The sequence below is a fragment of the Plecotus auritus genome (assembly GCF_963455305.1).
Source record: "Plecotus auritus genome assembly, chromosome: 5".
Lineage (NCBI taxonomy): Eukaryota > Metazoa > Chordata > Mammalia > Chiroptera > Vespertilionidae > Plecotus > Plecotus auritus.
In genome coordinates this window covers 3,444,240-3,464,310 of record NC_137776.1, presented here as the reverse complement: position 1 = coordinate 3,464,310, position 20,071 = coordinate 3,444,240, and the positions used below count along the sequence as shown (strand labels likewise).

Sequence of the window (20,071 nt, the reverse complement as noted above, 5' to 3'; positions counted from 1 at the left end):
CACAAGATGGCCACCACAAGATGGCCTGCAGGGGCGGGCAGCTGTGAGCAGTTAGGGGTGACCAGGCCAGCAAGGGAGGGCAGTTGGGGAGTACCCAGGCCTGCAGGGGAGAGCAGCTGGGGGGGACAAGGACTGCAGGGGAGGGCAGTTGTGGGCAATCAGGCCAGCAGGGAGGGCAGTTGGGGGGGGACCAGGCCTGCAGGGGAGGGCAGTTAGGGGAGACCAGGCCAGCAGGGGAGGGCAGTTGGGGCAATCGGGCCGTCCAGGGAGCAGTTAGGCATCGATCATGCTGGTAGGGGAGTGGTTAGGGGGTGATCAGGCTGGCAGGCAGAAGTGGTTAGGGGCAATCAGGCAGAGGCAGGTGAGCGGTTGAAAGCCAGCAGTCCTGGATTGTGAGAGGGATGTCCAACCGCCCGTTTAGGCCCGATCCCGGTGGGTCCCAGATTGGAGAGGGTGAGAGGGTGAGGGTGCAGGCTGGGCTGAGGGACCCCCCCCCCTGTCCTGTGCACGAATTTCGTGCACCAGGCCTCTAGTGAGTACAATAAGAGCTGACGTTACTGCGACAGAAGTATATGTGGGGATAAACATGGAAGGGAAAGGTCACTGGAACTGAAGGCAAACGGATCAGAGTTAAGCTTATGCTTGAGCTCAATCTTAAGACGGTGTGTTGGCCAGATGGACAAGAGAAAGGGAGTAAAAGCAAATGAGACATATATGCATCTCACACACAAGCGGAGCATTTCTAGATAGAGTGCTGGGAAGAGAAAACAACGAGGAATTTTAATGCCAAATATCAAACCAAAACAATATAAGTCTAAACAAATGAAACCGAAGTTATAATAATTCTTCCAACAGTCATCTCATTTGCTTTCTATGCTAGCTGAAAATTGCTTTAAGTTCCGGTTATTTCCACAATTTTTTTTTCTTAAAAAAATGTCTACAAACATGTTTTTTAAATGAATGGTTACATTTAAATCCTATTTAATGAAAAAAAAAAACCCAAACCTGCTTTGTAAATGCAAAGACTTGGTGCTTTCACTGTTCAAATTCTGACATTTTTCTAAGTTATCCTTCACTGCAGTTCCAAAGCTCATGTTTGAGCTCAACATAAACACACCCCAGCACAGGAAACGGGGTCTCTTCCACGGAGACCTCCACGCCTCCCGCTGCTGTCAGGGGGCGCCCCTGCGCGGCCCCCCAGCTCTTCTCCCAGCAGCCACAGCCCTCCCGCCCCCACCGCCCTTACCTCGTGCAGCGTCAGGTGCTTCCCGTCCTTCCGCTTGGAGTCAAACCGGCCATAGATGGCGCTGTACTTGCGAATCTCCTCCTCTTTGTGGGGGTCCTCGTCGCTCATCTCAAAGATGTGGCCGATCATTTTGGCCAGCTTCTTGTTGGTCTTCAGCAGCTCTTTCACTTCGCTCGGGTCGCTCTTGGGCAGCGCGGCGGCCATGCGCTCCACGCACTCGGCCACCGAGAGCGCGGCGGCGGCGTCCAGGGCCTCGCTGCTCTCCTTGGGGGACGCGGGGGAGCCCAGGTCGGCGGGGGAGAGGCTGTGCTCGCTCTCCGTGCCGTGGGGGCCCTGCCAGAGTCTGGACTCCCCGACCCCTTGCAGCGCCAAGCTCCCCGCCCCGTCGGGCTTGCCCTGCCCGGGGCCCTGCACGCACGTGATGGCGGCGCACTTGGGCACTTTGACGTGCGGTTCCCGGGCGCCGCTGCTCCTGTCGTAGCTGGCACAGGAGATGCCCAGCCACGTGGGCGACCCCTCCGGCAGCTTGTAGATGGGGATGCTGCTCACGGGCAGGGAGGTGAGCGGCTGGTTGAAGAGGCCGGGGTTGGTGACCCAGTCTCGCAGCGCCTTCTGCAGCCTCCGGACGTGCAGGGGCTTGCTGGCCATGCCCACGAGGGCCATGATTTCCAAGAACTCCTCTTCTCCCGCTTCGCAGAGCTGCTGGACGTCATCGCCACCTTGCTGGATGAAGGCGTCAAAGTAGGACAGCAGATTGGCCTTCTGTAGTATTCTGTACAGCTGCAGCTCCCCCAGCGTCCGCGGTAAGGCCGCAGCCATCACTGTGGAGGTGCTTAGCCTGCAGGGGGAGAGGGGAGAGACTCATCACCCGGGCTCCAGACTCCCCACCCAGGACTCGGCAGCCACTCCAGGATCTGGGCATGCGGGGCGCGGAGTGCAAAACCAGATGCAGCAGCACAGCAACGGACTTGAAGGAACCGTGACTCTGCACAGAGTCATCTCCTCCTGCTCTCCCCACAATCCTACGGGCCGGTGTAACTGTTTCCGTTTTAAAGGGAGAAATCCAAAGGCTCAGACCTGCCTGTGAGCTCACTGCTAGCTGAGCAGAAGTCTAGGGACTCCAACCAAGGTCCTCAGGGCGCCGGAGCCCGGGTTTTTGACTACTCGCTGCGCCGCTTCCGTGGTGCACACAGAGGGGAAGTGAGGGATGCTCAATTCAGGAGGAGGTAAGAAGCCTATTACTCCACCATTCGCTGAATACTTACTTTGTGCCAGACAATGTGATAAACACTGTACATCACATTAGGTCTAACCTGCAAGATAGGTTTAGTGATTCCCATCCTATAAAGAAAAGACAGCCACATCAGTCTGGTAGGCCGAGGAAGAGAGAGCCTTCCGTACGAACTGCAGGTGAGAAGATAGAAGACGGTATCTTAGGAACAAGAAAAAAAGGCAGGAAGACTTCAAACAAGTCAGTGACGAGACCTGGTGATCTTTCGGCCTACATGTTCACGTCCAGGAAGAAAGGAGTGATGGATGACGACGGGAAAGTCTAGACCAGCCGTGGGCAAACTACAGCCCGCGGGCGGCTGTTCTATCCAGCCCGCGGAGCCGAAAGAGCGGTGGGTTCTCTTGCTCTCCCCTCCGCTCCTTTACTTTGAATTTATATTAGTTCACACAAACACTCCATCCATGCTTTTGTTCCGGCCTTCCGGTCCAGTTTAAGAACCCATGGTGGCCCTCGAGTCAAAAAGTTTGCCCACCCCTGGTCTAGACTGTGACAGGCCTTGGGGACACAGACAAATCAGGACGATGGGGTGTCCTTCAAACACACTGCACTTCATGGCACAGCGCTGGGGTCTCGGGGTGATACGGGTCAGAGACACAGGATGACACCAGGGAGGGCGAGAGAGCCCAAGACAGAGCCACGGCAGAAACAGAAAGGGCGGAGCCGAGCAAGACAGAGAAGCCGCCTGGAGAGACGGAACAAGACCCAGCGAAGCGCTTCTTGACCTCTCGGCAGCCTTCACGTTATTCACAGTTGCCTGGAGACCTCCCACATACAAAGGTGTGGGCCAAGTACTTCCGTTTCAGAGAAGCAAACTTGTACTAACGCACCCTCTTCGCATTAAAAGGACCCTGCAGCCCTCGGTGGAGAAAATGACAGAAGGCGAAAAGAATGCAGAGGAAAATGGAAGCTCCACTCTCAAGCGAAAACAGTATGGAGCCGTCATTCACGGGGAGAAGACGCGGCCAGCGGAGGGATGCCAGGAACATCCCCGAGGGCCAGACCAAATCTGGGACTTCTGTTCCAGGCCATCCACCAGAATGCTCCCCGGGATGGAGTCTGGGCCACCCTTTCCCGGGAGGGTGCCTCTCCCTGCCGCTCTAAGGCTGACCCCTGGGAAGCCCCACTCCTGGAACCCCTGGTCACCCACAATCTGCTCTGCTCAGCTAGCGACTCCTCAGCTTTTAAGGCTTTGTCTTTGACGGGGTATTGCCATGGGGACTGATGACTTTCCCAGAGACTCCTCCGGCAAACCACGCGAGAAGATCCCTGTCTAGTATCCCCTCTGGGCACCACACTCCTCTGTGTGGTGACCATCCAGGCTCCTAAGGTCCGCCTTCACGTCCACGTCACCTCCGTCCACTGGACAAAGACACTCGTGCAGCTTCCCGGCCCCACGGGATGGTGTGCTGGCCTGGCCCGCCCCTCCCGAGTGTTCACCCAGCTAGAAACTGACCCACAAGAACGCAGCTCTCAGGAGTGACACACACGAGCTCAATTCTGTTTTCCACCATTACACCAAACAAGGGCTTCTAGAAGCTGTCTAAGGCGGAAGGACAGGAACTTACTTTCCCATCACACGCCTAATGCACTGGCTCCACAGGCAATCAACTCAAGAGCATACAAACACACATACGCACCTACGTGCGCGCACACACCCCAAATCCTTTTCCTAAGAGGGCTGTAACTCTGCAAGGTTTACGATACCATCAATTATCTATCTCATCCTACGTACTCCCCCAAGTTATGGAATAGAGGAAAGAGTATTTGAGAAAAATCTAGAATGGAGTTTTTGAATCTTTTTATGAGCAGTAAGAAAAAAACGTTAGGCAAATAAAATTTAAGAAGAAACTTAAAAGGAGAACTAAAGACCCAAACTTAGGTTTTATTCTTCTGAGAAAAGGCAACCATCTTAGAATATATCCGTTTTCAACTGTTTATCCTTTCTCATCTTCACCCAGAAATACAGGGGACTCCCTCGGCCCCAGGAGAAAAGGCTCGGTGCTGGTGAGAACGTAGTGGTTCCACAGCTCCGTAAGGACTGACAGGGCCAAGTGTGTATTTCCAAAGTCAGGGTCCCTGCGGACAGCCACGGAGGTGAACTTGGAGCCCGGGGGGGGGGGGGGGGGGGGGGGGGGGAGCTTCCTGAGGCCGCACTGCCTGCTGGGAAAGGACTCTTCTCCCTGAGCTTTGGCAGCGGGAGAACGCTTCCGTTTCCTACAAAAGCGTGTTGTGATCCTTTCAACACCCACCGCTTCATATATTAATTAGATTTCACGCAAAAGACAATTTTTTTTTAAAAAACAATGAGTTTACTCTTTGTAACTATGGATTATTTTTTTTTTAAATATATTTTATTGGTATTTTACAGAGAGGAAAGGAGAGGGATAGAGAGCTAGAAACATCGATGAGAGAGAAACATCGATCAGCTGCCTCCTGCACACCTCCCACTGGGGATGTGCCCGCAACCAAGGTACGTGCCCTTGACCGAAATCGAACCCGGGACCCTTCAGTCCGCAGGCCGACGCTCTATCCACTGAGCCACACCGGTTTCGGCAAAAGACAATTTTTATATGATGAGATTTTCTGTTTTTACAAATTCTACGCATGCTTCCACACGAAGGTCGGATACATCAAGAGAAAGCCTCTAACTCAGGGGTGGGCAAACTTTTTGACTCGAGGGCCACCATGGGTTCTTAAACTGGACCGGAGGGCCGGAACAAAAGCATGGATGGAGTGTTTGTGTGAACTAATATAAATCCAAAGTAAAGGAGCGGAGGGGAGAGCAAGAGAACCGGACAGAACAGCCGGATCCGGCCCGCGGGCCATAGTTTGCCCACGGCTGCAAAATGCATCTCTGCGCACAGGGAGCTGGCAGCACAGCAAACCCACTGGGCAGTTCACGCCTCCTCCCTGGGCCACCTGGCGGCATTGATCCCTGCGGTGAAGTGCGTTTCCCTGTCTCCTCCCTCCTCAGTGGTTCTGGGGGGGGGGGGGGGGGGCGGGCCCACCTTTCCTCTGACCGCCCAGGACCAGCTCAGGAGAGAGCACACTGGAGCTCAGAGAAGGAGCGCGTGCCCCCAGCCAGGGTGTGGGCGGCTTTTCGGAAAAGGCCTTGGAGGTGGAGGGGAGAGGCTGCCTGGCCTGGGGCGTGAGGAATGCCGTGCATCTGGGTGGCAGGAGCGCAGGGGCATCACAGGGACCGGAGAGCCGGCTGGAAAGGCAGGCGGGGGCCTGGGCCCCTGGGTGAGTCGTGTGGGCTTCTCTCTCCAAGTGGAGACGTTGGCACAGGGAGCGAAGGGCCACCCTGTGCTCCAGGAAATGGAAGCTGGCGCGGCGGTGAGGAGGCGAGGGAGTGGTTGGGACCAGACGCTTGAGAACTAGAACCCGGTGCTTTGGGGGCAGAGCAGGGAGGAGGGTGATGCTGTGGCTGAAGGACGCGCACATTTGCGGAAGGAAGAGGAAAACGCAAAGAGGCAACCCCACTTCTGTTAATTCAGGCAACTGGAAGGGTAGTGGGCAACTAAGAAATGAAGTTGGAAAGAATAAATCTGGGAGTCTGGAAGAAGGGAGGAAGGGAAGATAAACATCCCTGCTTTTGGACTTAGCCATTTTGAGGTTCTGATCATCCCCAAGTAGTAGCTGAAATGCTGAATTATCAGAAAAATGTTTTGAGCTAGTGGTTTTCAGACTTTTCGGGTATGACAATCACTTTAACTACAAAGTTGCAAATATTCATTGATAGTTTTACTTGCAGTATTTGTTGATTGAGAATGCATATGACAACTACTCCTATGACTTTGGTTATACTGTCAATTAAGAGACCGTATTTTATTAAGTCACACAGTGCTTGCTTGCTTTTCCTTTGCAAACTGGACATGTGTGAGAGGATCTCACTCCCAGCCAGTGCTCGTGTGCACTTGGATGGGAGAGCCTGTCGCAACAGCCCTGGCCCCTGGCCCGCGGGCCATCCTCCAGCTGCAGTGAGCCATCTGAGGGCAGTCTCCCAGAGGCGGTGACTGGAGCTTGGGAGCGGACGTGCTCATCGAGGGAGAATATCAAAAGACAGTAGAAAAGGGATCGAATTTAAAACTTTGAATTAAAGTCTTGCAAAGAACTGCAAAGGGAAGGTAGGGAAGACACCGTGTAGGTCTAGGTCAGTGGTCAGCAAACCACAGTTCGCGAGCCACAGGCGGCTCTTTGGCCCCTTGAGTGTGGCTCTTCCACAAAATACCACGGCCTGGGCGAGTCTATTTTGAAGAAGTGGCGTCAGAAGAAGTTTAAGTTTAAAAAATTGGGCTCTCCAAAGAAATGTCAATCGTTGTACTGTTGATATTTGGCTCTGTTGACTAAGGAGTTTGCCGACCACTGGTGAAAAGCATTTCAAGGATTGGTGTCAAGCCGCGGAGAGGTTAGAGAGAGGCCAGCAGTTACTGGCGAGTTTTGAGAGTGATTGTGGGGCCATAGGCAGGCTGAAGCTTGGAATAGACCGGGGCAGGAATGAAGGAATAGTTCTTTTCCCTAGGGACCATGAAAGGCCTCTGTCCTGCCCTGAATCCCCACATCCAGCCTGGAGGATGTCAGGGAGCTGTTTCCCATGGCCTATCAAGTGCTTCCTCGTGGTCCAAGGACTAAGCAGGAGTGGTTAGGGCTAGCTCCCCGAGGGCAGGGACGTGGTCTCATTCATCTTCGATGCCCTCTACTCCTAGCACAGCTCAGTAACATCTCCGCACAGGCTGCTGTTATAGGAAACCCAATGTCTGAGGTAGAATCGGACCAGCACCCTCTTTCATATCCAAAAGGGATGCCTTCGGATCGTGTCCCAGGGAATTAGCAATCTAATAACAGCCCCTCCTGCTACTTTACACACTACAACCCTCTTCACTCTCTCATCCTCAAGACTTCCTCTTTCTTATCAGGCTATATGCTGAGTTCCCGTAACACAGATATTTTCCCCAAGAGATCCAAGGGTCCTCTCCCAAATATAAGAACTACACCTGGTTAGAGTTATAATATACATATGATAGTCCAGCCCCAGCCATATTTTAAGAAGTCAATTTTAGTCATGAGAGATCCTAGGTCTTTTTCTTTATGGTTCCTATAAATTAAAACACAGTATAAACTATCCCCAAACAACAAATACCAATCTTATAACTGATCATTATATTCAGATGGTTTCATAATCACCACTCTTAAATCCTCCTCTTCATGATGTAGGAAACGTATATAGATATTTCACGCATCTGTATCTACACACACACATACACACACACACACACACACATGACATACATAGTATGTATATACACACACTTTTATGAAATCTATAGCATTCCAAAGAGACACTCATCCAGGCGGGGAGAGAAACCTGGGGCTAACTCCAGTAAGATGTGGCTTACTTATGCAGAGAACTATAAATTCCTTCCTCCCCATGCTGCCTGAAATTTTTACTTTAAAATTATCTAAGTTCACAGCAACCTCTTACAGACGGATAAAAAAATGTGGAAAAAACTTGGGAAGAGTTAGCTTGTGAGTCATTACAGATTAAGGTGAATTAGTTCCACCAGTTTGTTTTCCTCTTCACATCTAGATGCACACCAGCGGGATGAAAGACAGCGAGGGCCAGGGTGAGGAAGGGCACGGGGCGCTGAGGGCAGAGACTGCATTGGAAGGCCCTGAAGCGCCCCCTCGCTCACTGGGAAGAGGGTGGCCTGCAGGCCTGGGAGAAGGGGGCATGGGCACGCTGAAAGGCTGCCACCGGAAAGGTTTATAAGAAGACTTTGACTTGGGGAAGGACGGGCCTTAAACCTGGGAAATGGATTCTTCCCGCTGCTTTCCAGGCCTAGAGCTCTGCTAACGTGACAAACGTGCTCCGTTCCGTCGTGATGGAGGGTGGCCTGGCAGTAAACTCCTGTGCATGTGTTTCAAGCACCAAATGATTTACCCAGAGGCACTCGTTAGTAAGCATGCAGGGACCTATCTTAAATCAAGGTATGTTTGGATTTTAATAGTCATGGCTACGAATTAAACATTAGCTCCTAATAAAATTAATGGTAATTTGGGGAACTTGAAATATTTTTCTCTATTGATTCTTTTCTGAATTCTGAATGACGCTGCGGAAAAAAAATTCTTTCAGACTCCTTAAAGTTCTAATGAAAGTGTAAGTTTAAAGTTATCAAAATTAGAAAGAAGCAAATCAGATTTATTTCGCAGTTAAGCCATAACTATACATTAACCTAACTGTAATACCAATAGGTAAATATCAGTATCATACAGTATGGCTGGAAATTCTTCAAACAACCAACAGCCACGTCATTCATCACACAATATGTGCCCTCCGATCATGTGGTATACACACAGTATAGCTAAATTTCATCTTTTCCAGAAAGTTCTCTTTAAAAACTAGAAAATTAACATACTGTTTATATTAATGTGCAGCCTCCTAAATACAACGTACTGAGAAATGACCAACTATCCGAAAGCTTAATGGTATTTTTAGCTGTGAGAATTCTGACAAGACAAGGATTACTGTTTCCCCAGCATCAACTTCTCTAAGCTCCCACTTGCTCCATCATTAAGTTTAAGAGAGTATATTCTATTGTACTAGTTTTTGAACATGTCAGTTCAGAAAGGAAATTTGCATTTAATATAACTGTGCCATTCTTCATTCTACTAAAAAGAGTAAAAGAAGTAGGTAAGATAAATCCAAAGCCAAGGGGCTAGCAAACATGTTATGCTTGGGTGGTATTACTTACTCCTTAAAATATTTTAAAAACTCCACAATGAAATGTATGTGCACAAGTTAATTATACATTAGCAGGATCTTAAACTGTTCAAAACATACTATAAAATGGTCATTTCCATGTAAATAAAACCTACCATGTTTCTGTGGTATCCAGAATACAGACTCACGTTTAAAGGCGTTTTTACAGCGCTCCCATTTCCAATAATGCCCATGAATAGCACAAACAAGAACAAGTAGATTTATCACAATGGAATAGATGAGGCCTAAGTCTTAGGACAGTGTCTGGGTCAACAGACACAAGAACCTGACATACTTCTATCTCCATCCAACCATCTTTTGCTTTAAATATTACAAGTTTACGCAATAAATTCTTCAAAGGTTTCAAACCCCCATTTTGTAATACAAGTAATGTCTTATTTCAAAGAATCCCCAGTGCAAAGCCCCAGAATCCTTAGTAACAAACCAATACGACCTAAAGTGGTGTTAAAAGAAAACGTCTGCCTGGCCTGTGTGGCTCAGTGGCTGAGTGTAGACCTATGGAACCACGAGGTCCGCTTAGATTCCCAGTCAGGGCACATGTCCAGGTTGTGGGCTCTCCAAGCTCATCAATGATTCTCATCACTGATGTTTCTCTCTCTCGCTCCCTCCCTCCCTCTCTGAAATCAATAAAAATATTTTGTAAAAAAGAAAAAACATTTAATGCTTTAACTTATTCTCTAAACAAGGAGAATGAAGATCTATTAACTTTCCTATAGAACAATGGATGTTATGTACTAGTCACAAAAAGGAAATTTTAAAATTAATTTAGCTGAGATTACTCAATTTTATCAATAATTCTGAAATAAGACAAGATGTAAAGTAATTTATTAAACATAGCAAATTATTTACTAGACGTATAAGCTGAGTACACTTCCTTATATCAGCTATAGTATTCCTAAGGATTTTTGTCATTTTAATCAGAAACAGAATGAAATAAAATAAAACGTACGCCTCAATGTTTTTATTACTCCTATTTTTCTTATTGATATTCACATATAGCAGGAAAGCATAATAGCCAAGGAAAACACTTTTCTAATACCAAGATGGCATGTTAACTTTTGTGCAAGATGCTAAAAATAAAATGAAAATAAGAAACCTTTCAATGGTTCCTTGAAATAATTTTTTTCCAGACCCAATTTTCCAATATCTTACACTCAAACAAGAAGAAAAAAGGCTGACCTCGTCAAACATCTATAAGGACCCTTATATGCAGGATTGACACCTGTAAGAACAACGTAATTTAATTTTTAGGACTTCATGAGAGGACAGTATTTAATGTCTTACTACCGAAAAACGGAGGGAAAAGGGTCCCCTTGCACCAACCCAAGGGCCACTCGCCTGGCCCTTAGATTAGAAGCAGCTCTTCCAAGTCTCCAGGAAGACACCAGCCTCCACCCGAAAGAAAGTGAATCCTGTGCGTCCTCCTGCCAGTATTTCTCCTTGAACCCACACATACATTATGACATGTCATCGTTTGCTGTTTTACAGGGAGGCACTTCCAAAAAGTGAAAACCTGAGAGGGTAACTCCCTGCGTGCACACTTTTCTAACAAAACAGCCTAGCGTTCCCTACGTGACTAATCCGTCTTAAATTCCATTCCTCTTCCTATGCAATCTCACATTACCTATTAAAACTGCCAAAATATTTTCAAACAAGACCCGAGTTTCCCTCGCAGCTTCTGATCTTTGCACTCCGTAAGTTTGCAAGTTTGCAGACACATCACTGGCAAACCAACTGGTAGTGACAGGTTAACTCGGATGAGGTTTTAAAATGACAGCTATCCCCACATTTTGAACGCTTCCAAGAGCTGCTGGTGCGAGAGATCAGTACAGTAGATGCAAGTCAAGGAATCCTCCAGATCACCAGCTGCAGAGCTTGGTCAGCAAACCCGATAAAGGCATATTCCTTTCCCCCCAGACCTCTGCAGGCTGGCTGAGGGTCCTTTCCCGTCTCCAGCGCCGTGAGCCCCGAGGTCGCAGACCATATAAACCTGTGATGGCACTCGCAATGTTTCTCCACGAGGAAGGTCACACACCTCTGCGTCCAAGCCCTGTGTGTCCCACGTGTGTTTGCAAATTCCACACTCGCCCTCAGCGAGCACAATGAGCCTCTCGCTTCCCTGCGCCCCGGTGCCAAGTTTCTGCAAGCCACTTCCCAGCAAACTCTCCTTCCGCTTTGCAGAGCGCTCCACTCGGGGCGAGGATGCCCAGGACGAAAACGAGGACTGTGCGCGCAAGACTTCCACAAAGTAAACAAACCAACGGAGACTCTGCCCGGGGGAGGCGGGCGCGCACCCACCGCGCACCCCCGCCCCTCGCTCCGCGCGCCGACCCCGCCGGGTGGGCAGGGATCGGCGCCCCGGCTTCCCGGAGCGGAGCCTCACAAGTCAGGCCCGCCGCCTGGCTCGTCCTCGTCTCGCGGCCCCCGCGCCCCGCATTTCTCCGGGAATCGCCCACACGAGCCGGATGCCGTCCTCTCCCCCCCACCCCCCGGCGGCGGCGCGGGGCCTGCTCCCACGGACGCCCGTCCCCCCACCCCAGGTGCCCGCGCGTCCAGCACCCGCGGACGGCGGTCGGTACGTACTCGGCCAGCGGTCCGGGCGCGCGCTCCCCCGAAGGCTGCTCAGCCCCGACTCCGAGGTGCCGGCCCCCGGCTCTCCCTGCACAGACTGCGGCGGCGGCCGGGACGCCCCCGCTCCCATCGAGGGGGGAAGGGACGGCGGCGGGCGCGCGCTCAGCTCCCCGCCAGCTCCGATCGCCCGCCTCCCGCCCGCAGCCCCGACGGCTCTCGCCCAGCCGCGCGGGGGGCAGCTCCTCCGCTTCGGGGCGCGCGGGCTGCGGCCGTGGCGCCTCCCCCGCCGGGCCCTCCCTCCCGCTCCTCCTCCTCCCTCCCCTCCCCCTCCTCCTCCCGCTCCCTCCCCTCCTCCCCCAGCTCCCTCCTGCCCTGCGCGCGGCGCCCGCTCTCCCCGCCGCCTCCGCCGCCCCCGCCCCCGCGCTGTCACGTCGGGAGATTCCGCTCTTGCCACCAGCGCCGCTCCGGCTGCCGCCCACGCGCGGCCGAGTGACGCAGATCTCGGCGTGGGCCGCGGCGGGATGGGGGTGGCGGCCGCCGGGCCGGGCACGGCCTCTTCCCGCCGCCCCCGCCGCCGAACCCGGAGGGCGGCCCATTCACACGGCGGCAGCTGGGAGGCCCCGCGTGGGCGTGCGGGCGGGGGCGGCTCCCGCGCTCCGGCTCCGGCTCCGGCTCCCGGCTCCGGGCGGGGGCGGCGGGGAGGGGACGCCGCCTCGGGCCTGCTCTCCAGCTGCCGAGGGAACCAGGAAGGTTTGCAATAAAAAGAAAAAGACTTTTTTCTTTTCTTTTTTTTTTTTTTTTTAATGTGTGAGGTTCCCAATATATAGTATTTCAAAGAGCGAACCCCGCCAAATCCGACTCCCCCCCGAGACAGGCTTAAAACGTAAAAAGAAAGAGCGCGCTGGGCCCACGGATCCGAGCGCCGGTGCGCCCCCGTCCTCGCCTCTGGAGGCTGGGGGGCCCGGGGCGCCCCTGATGGCCGGGGGGTGGGGGGCCCGGGAAGGTGGCTGCGACCGCGTGGGTGGGGGCGGCAGGTGCAGGCGCTGGTGGAAAACCGGGGTTCACAGAGGACCTGCCTCGCCCATGGTGCCCCCTCCCCACCGCAACCCTGGCTCTGCGAGTCGGGGGGAGGAGGGGGGGGGATGGGAGCCGACCGACCCCAAGGGCAGCTTTGACAAGTGTCTTGCTTGCTGGTCACTTAATTCACACCTTACCGACCCTCTTGCAACCTGCCTGCTGGTTTGCTGGTGAACGTTTTCCCTTGCCATGGTGTGGAAGCCCGGCCGCGGTAGGACAGTCCTGGGTGCGCCCCAGGAGTGCCCACGGCACGACATGGAAGTGCTGGGTTAGCCCGCACCAACTTCTCCAGCCAGAGAAAGTACTAAAACCCCTCCAAAAAGGCACTTGGACAATGGCCAGCAATCCTATTCCTCCTTTCTTTGTAAGGATGGGAACGTGAAAGAATGGCCCATGTGAGCATTGTGTTCCGGAAGGGTAGGGAGCGTTTAGTACACGTGAGAGGAGCGCATGTACAGGTAGAACCCCGCTTTAGCACACATGTAACCCCGCCCCCCGCCTTACAGGCGGCCACGCCCACATCCTGGCCGGCCTCCCGGAGCAGGCCCACTTCGCTGGGACACAAGGCACCCTTTGAGACGGGAAAGTCTTCATACCACATCTTGATGTTGGAGCACTGGGTGGTATGATAACATTGAGAGAAAAAGACCTTATGAAAGTCCCCAACCCTTTTTCTTTTCTTCCTGTGAAGACCTTATAGGAATGAGTAATGCCACAATGGAACATAAAGGATGTCCCCCCAAAAATGTATACACACTTTAGTAGCTGATAGCTGTTAAATGCAAATGACGTGTATTTTCATAAGCACCGCCTTTATAATTACATTCAAAGGGTGTATCCTTTTGGGGGGGGACAGGCTATATACATACTTAGGCCTTTCTCCAGCGTTAGTAAAAAGTTCGGTGGGAGGTAGTTGCGTGGATGTTTGGAATGAATAATCATGTTTGCTTCGCCGAATTCACCTCCTGGAGAAATCACCCCTGGCAGTTTGTCTCAGCCTCATTGTCCTGGTTTTGCATCTCTGGATCTTGTTCTGCTAAAGAGAACGTTGCTATAAAATAAAGACAATTTCTTGGAAAGATAAAAGTTAAGTTGTCAGGCAATGAAGTCTGAAATGTCTTCTCTTCCGGTTATTCTCTGGATTCCTGGTGTTGTGCAAACACTGCTGGTTATGAGCAGCTAGGGAAAAATAACTTTCTTCCGCGAAGATGAGCCATCAGTGATTCGCATGTCACGAAATGCGCAGCTGTACCTGGACTGAGCCTCCCAGGAGATTTGTCTCCAGCCTCAGGACAGGTGACGGTAAATCCTGTCGGCCAGTTGTCTGTGTCTCTCCCCTGCTGACCCTGAGGCTGAAAAGGAAAGGTGTCGGGGCAGACACTGTTTCTTCGGCCTTGCAACTGCTTATTTCTGCCGGGAAACGCTGAAACCTCTCCTTGTTTGTTTGTTTTCTGAGCACATTTAGATAGTATGTTTTCCACATTAAGAATGGCATTTTTGGCCCTGGTTGGTGGGGTCCAGTGGTTAGAGCCTCGGCCCATGCATGCAAGGGTCGAAGGTTTGCAGGTTCCATTCCTAGGTGCAGGTTTGATCCCTGGTTGCCGCGCACACCCGCCCCCTCCCCCCAATCCCAAATCAGGGAGACAGACAATCTATGTCTCCCTCCCTCCCTTTCAATCTCAGAAATCAATGAAAAAAAAATCCTTGGGTGAGGATTAACACACACACACACAAAGAATGGCATTTTTGGCCCACTGTGTGTCCTTTGGTGCGGGGGCAGGTGTTGGGAGGAAGGAAAATGAAGAAAAGATGAAATGTTAAGCTTGTAGGCATCGAATTGTGTATGTCTATATGACAACACTTTATTCAATATGACTGCTCCGAAAGAGGCATTCACCTGTATCGGAGGCAACTCTGATTCTTATTATCTCTTACCACTTTTGTCACCCATCCCACCCCTAAAAACACCACCTCCATCCCTCCAGCGCGTGCACACACACACACACACACACACACACACAGTCTTCTCCCACGGCTAGCCTCGTGGTTTGCAGAGGGAAAGCACTCTGCCTGTAAGAACGGTTATGGTGTCTATTCCATATTCCGTTCCATCCTGTATGTGCATTTTATTCTCTTGAATTCAGAAAATATATGTTTAACAGGCTTAAAAAATATTATTGTTACAAATACTTCAATTATTAATGCTTTTGCAAAAATTAGGAATTTTTAGATTAAAAAAACATCTCCACATTGTGGAACTAAAAAAGTTTTTATTAAACTAATAATGTAGGAAGTAGGTAGTGGTTCTGACATTTGAGCAGAAATTTCACTGAAGGAACATTAATTTACTACTTTCAGAAAGACATATTACTTTAAAATGCTTCAGTGATTCAAAACAAAAGAACTCATAATTGACTTAAAATGTTCTTAGGAGAGAGAAAGAATAGCATGGTTTATGACCTACAAGATCTACGGTGCAGTATAATTCTGTTCTCTTGTTCTGTCATTCCCTCAGAACAATTCTACACGGAATGGGCTTTCTGCTCTGTGTGGTGGAGGCCCTGCATTAACTGAGTTCTGTTCAATATTCATATTACCAGAAACATAATTTAAAATTCTCACATTTTGCGATATGAAATTTAAAGCTTTAGATGTATATTATAGATTTAAAATATTCAAATGTAGATGGTTGAGTGTCGACCTATGAACCAGGAGGTCATGGTTTGATTCCTGGCCAGGACACATGTCCAGGTTGCAGGCTCAATCCCCCAGTGTGGGGCATGCAGGAGGCAGCCAATCGATGTTTCTCTCTCATCATTGGTGTTTCTATCTCCTTCCCCCTCCCTCCCTCTGAAATATATATATGTATTTAAAAGGGAGCAAGGCTATAGGAAGAGAGCGTGTAAAGAGGAGAGTCTTTCTTAGAATCAACGGGCAAGCGTTGGAAGAAAATGAGGGGCGATCAAAGGATGGAAAGAAGACAAGTGCACTTGTGAGAAGCTGGCTAAAATGGACATGACTCTTCAGGGAGAAGTAATAACCCACAGAAAAGTACCCAAGCACAGGACTGTCCTGGAGAGGGAAAAAGAAGAGGCAGAGCAGAGATCACCTTCACATAAATTCTTCTGGGCCATGAAAGTGTGCTCTTGACCGGGGACAGGTGGCATGCTGGGATGGAGCGGCTGGGACAGAGCTGCGGGAGGAAGGGAAGGGAACAGCGGTCAGCCAGCCTGTCCTCACCTGCGGAGAGCCTGCGTCTACCCCTCAGTTAGACGGGAGCAAGTGGTGCGTGTGTCAGGGGCAGGTGTGCGTCAGGAAAAGGGAAGACAAGGAGAATGGGTTCAAAAGCACCAAGTGCTTTCACCACGCCAGCTAGGATGTAAAGAGAGTGAGTTTGTTCATCATGAGTTGAGCTCATTGGCACCACAAATTACTCAACTCTGACTGCCTTCTCAGAGCAGACACTCTAAAAGGACAGTGTTTGAATTGTTCTATGAGAGATGTAAGGCTATTGAAACAGGTAAATCGAAGATGAGTCTGTTCACACATAACTACTGCCATGTAACATGTTTACAGTTTTAATTATATTTCTGTGCTTACCCAGATTTAGGCATCGTGACTCATCAGCTGGCCCAGGATTGGCGATAATATACAGTAGTCAAACCTTTTAAGGATCTTTCCATCTATTGCTATATTTTTTACCTCCTCCTCTAAGAACAATCTCTATCAGTGAGAGTAAGAGTTCTTTCCAACTATAAGATACGTTCCTTAGGAAAAAGTTCCCAAATTTCCCTGTTGTTGGTAAGGTTAGGGGCTGTTGTGCAAATTGCTGGTAACAACCGTTAGAAGGGCAGTTGGTAAATTGAACCATGAGTTTCAAAATGTTCATATGATTTGGTCCAACAGATTCACTTCTAGGATATTATCCAAAGTTTATTAACATCTAAGAAGAGAATATTTATCACAACTTGATTTATACATTGAAAAACTAAAACATTAAAAATTATGATTGTTGATTTATATTTCATCTTTATGATGGAATATATTCAATTAATATTTAATAGTGTTGGGAAATGCTGATGATAAAATATTATTGGTCAAAACAGAGCAGAACAATCTATAATCTCTCTACCTAAGTAAATATGGCAGGAAATTTACCAAATGTTACCAGTAGTTATCTCTGGCAGATGATACTATAGATAATTTTTATTTTCTTTATGGTTTTTTAATTTTCAAAAATTTCAACCATAAACATGCATTCGTGTGGAAATCAGGAAATTTTTAATGTTATTTTTAACAAAGATCTTACTTTAAAAGTGGTTTACAATGAAATTAAAATTAAGACAAAATTGTCCTATATTTATCTACGTGTTTGAAGAGGACAACAAAAATCAGAAACTCACCCAACAAATAAACTGAGCCCTCGTAGGTAACCAGTCTTGTAGAACCCACAAGTCTTGAGAGTCCATCACCTGCCAGGTAGATACAGATAAAGTTTGCCTGAAGTGCTTTAATTTGTCGTTACGAATACAGCCATTTATTTTTCTGACTAGTTGTTCAACTGCACTTGTGAGAAGCTGACTAAAATGGACATGAAGTGAAGTTGTTCTATCTTCCGGCAGGTGCCCCTGCTCCAGGGACTTGCCCAACCCAAGCCTTTGTCATTCAGAGCGGCTTTAGTTCCTTGGGCTCCCACATCCAAACAGTGACAGAACTGGTGTCAGGCCAGCCTCTGATGTCATTGTTTCTCACTGGTCCTGTTCTGCCACCAAACGGACCTCAGTGCTGGTCGGTGCTGCTGGAGACCCTTCTGCAGGCGGCTGTGGTCTTTGGGGGAAGATGGAGGAGCCACCGTCTCCACAACGGCATTTGCAGGGCTCAGCTCTCCTTACTTCACAAGCACGGCCATCGCCCAAGAGTGTGAGCTCCATGCTGGCCCTGCTCACCTCCCAAGAGTGTGAGCTCCATGCTGGCCTTGCTCACCTCCCAAGAGTGTGAGCTCCATGCTGGCCCTGCTCACCTCCCAAGACTGTGAGCTCCCTGCTGGCCTTGCTCACCTCCCAAGAGTGTGAGCTCCCTGCTGGCCCTGCTCACCTCCCAAGAGTGTGGGCTCCATGCTGGCCCTGCTCACCTCCCAAGAGTGTGAGCTCCCTGCTGGCCCTGCTCACCTCCCAAGAGTGTGGGCTCCCTGCTGGCCCTGCTCACCTCCCAAGAGTGTGAGCTCCCTGCTGGCCCTGCTCACCTCCCAAGAGTGTGGGCTCCATGCTGGCCCTGCTCACCTCCCAAGAGTGTGGGCTCCATGCTGGCCTTGTGCACCTCCCAAGAGTGTGAGCTCCCTGCTGGCCTTGCTCACCTCCCAAGAGTGTGGGCTCCCTGCTGGCCCTGCTCACCTCCCAAGAGTGTGAGCTCCATGCTGGCCCTGCTCACCTCCCAAGAGTGTGGGCTCCCTGCTGGCCCTGCTCACCTCCCAAGAGTGTGGGCTCCCTGCTGGCCCTGCTCACCTCCCAAGAGTGTGAGCTCCATGCTGGCCCTGCTCACCTCCCAAGAGTGTGAGCTCCATGCTGGCCCTGCTCACCTCCCAAGAGTGTGAGCTCCATGCTGGCCCTGCTCACCTCCCAAGAGTGTGAGCTCCATGCTGGCCCTGCTCACCTCCCAAGAGTGTGAGCTCCATGCTGGCCCTGCTCACCTCCCAAGAGTGTGGGCTCCCCGCTGGCCTTGTGCACCTCCAGGCCCATCTTCCAAGAACGTGGGCTCCATGCTGGCCTTGTGCACCTCCAGACTCAAACCACCCCTCTCCCCAGCCCTGGGATTCAACCATCAGCAAAGGCTCTCTTTCAGAACATAATCTGATTGACGTTCATTTTGTTTTACCATATCTTTTCTGGACTATATCCATTTTGAGTCGTTCTCATTCTTGTTCCCCCAACCTCTCAGTTTGCCTGGCAGTCGAGGCCCATCGGTGCCAGGACTGTGTGCATGGCTGCGAAGGTCCCCGTGGCTGGCTGCCAGATGCTTCTGAGCCAGACCCTCTGAGCACCAGGGCCGTCACACAAGGCCCTCTCTGTCCCGCTGCTGCCCTGCACTCCCACGCACGCATACTGTGGATGGGTGGGAGTTGAAGAGCTGAACGCGCCACCTTCCGTGTGTGCTGAGGCCAAGAAATAGGCAGGTTTCTTAGAAGGTGGCATTCCTCAAGCAAGAACGGGCACTCACCAGCACACGGGCAGTCTGAGGGCAATGAGAGGCAGGGGAAGATGTGAAGACGTCAGAACAGTCTAGGCTTCCCACACAGCGCAGTGGTCTGATTCCGGGGGGTCCTCTCTGAGAAAGAGGGGAGGGCCAGGCGAGGCAGGCCCCCCAGTGCTGCCTGGAGCAGTCCGCGCTGCTTTCTCTGCAGGCCCCGGGATCTGGGCAGCGTCCCTCTGGCTCCCCACTGCCCTTTTCTTTTCCACCCCACTTCCTTCACCTGCTTTCGCCTCCCTTTCAGGCACCCCGCGTTCTCCTAATGTCTGAGTTTGTTTCCTGACAAGGAAGAGCATGATGGGATCCACGCGGACCTGGAGGTGTGCAGGTTGCACATGCCACTGGTCTGAAGATGTGCATGCTTGGAGATGATTTCTTTGTTCAACTATTCAGCACCTACTGAGGGACACAGACTGAGCCTGTATACTCAAGAGAATTTTAAAGGAGACCTCTCGGCCCTGATTGCTGGCCTAGAAAGGGGAACGGACTGTAAAAGGAACAGCTAGCTGCTCCACATCATAAGAGGTTCCTGGTCACACAATGGAGAGAGCGATGGTTCTGCCTTGGATGGGACACAGGTGGAAGTCATGAGGCTTATAAGAAAGTGGCAAGTGGGCCTGGCTGGTGTGGCCCAGTGGTTGAGTATCGACCTATGAACCGGGAGGTCACAGGTCGATTCCCAGTCGGGGGCCCCGGTTGCAGGCTCGATCCCCAGCGTTGGGCATGCAGGAGGCAGCCAATCAATGATTCTCTCTCATCATTGATGTTTCTCTCTCTCTCTCTCCCTTTCCCTTCCTCTCTGAAATCAATAAGTATATATATATTTTTTAAAAAAGAAAGTGACAAGTGGACAGGTCTTGAG

General features: G+C 50.8%; 2 protein-coding genes across 4 annotated transcripts in view; one reads left to right on the top strand and one right to left on the bottom strand.

The window, feature by feature from the left end:
• Nucleotides 1–12,164, bottom strand: part of NAB1 (NGFI-A binding protein 1) — a 47,832-nt gene extending 35,668 nt beyond the window's left edge. Inside the window, exons 1-2 of one of the 2 annotated variants that reach the window (XM_080667521.1) lie at nt 11,902–12,164; nt 1,247–2,084 (exon numbers count right to left, since the gene is read on the bottom strand). In XM_080667521.1, coding sequence (XP_080523647.1) covers nt 1,247–2,065 — 819 coding nt within the window. In that variant the 5' untranslated portion in view covers nt 2,066–2,084; nt 11,902–12,164. The remainder of the gene's footprint in view (nt 1–1,246; nt 2,085–11,901) is intronic. The other variant, XM_080667520.1, reaches the window with a different exon arrangement.
• LOC308247772 (uncharacterized protein) overlaps nt 1–20,071 on the top strand; it is a 246,509-nt gene that overhangs the window by 177,922 nt on the left and 48,516 nt on the right. The window lies entirely within an intron of this gene.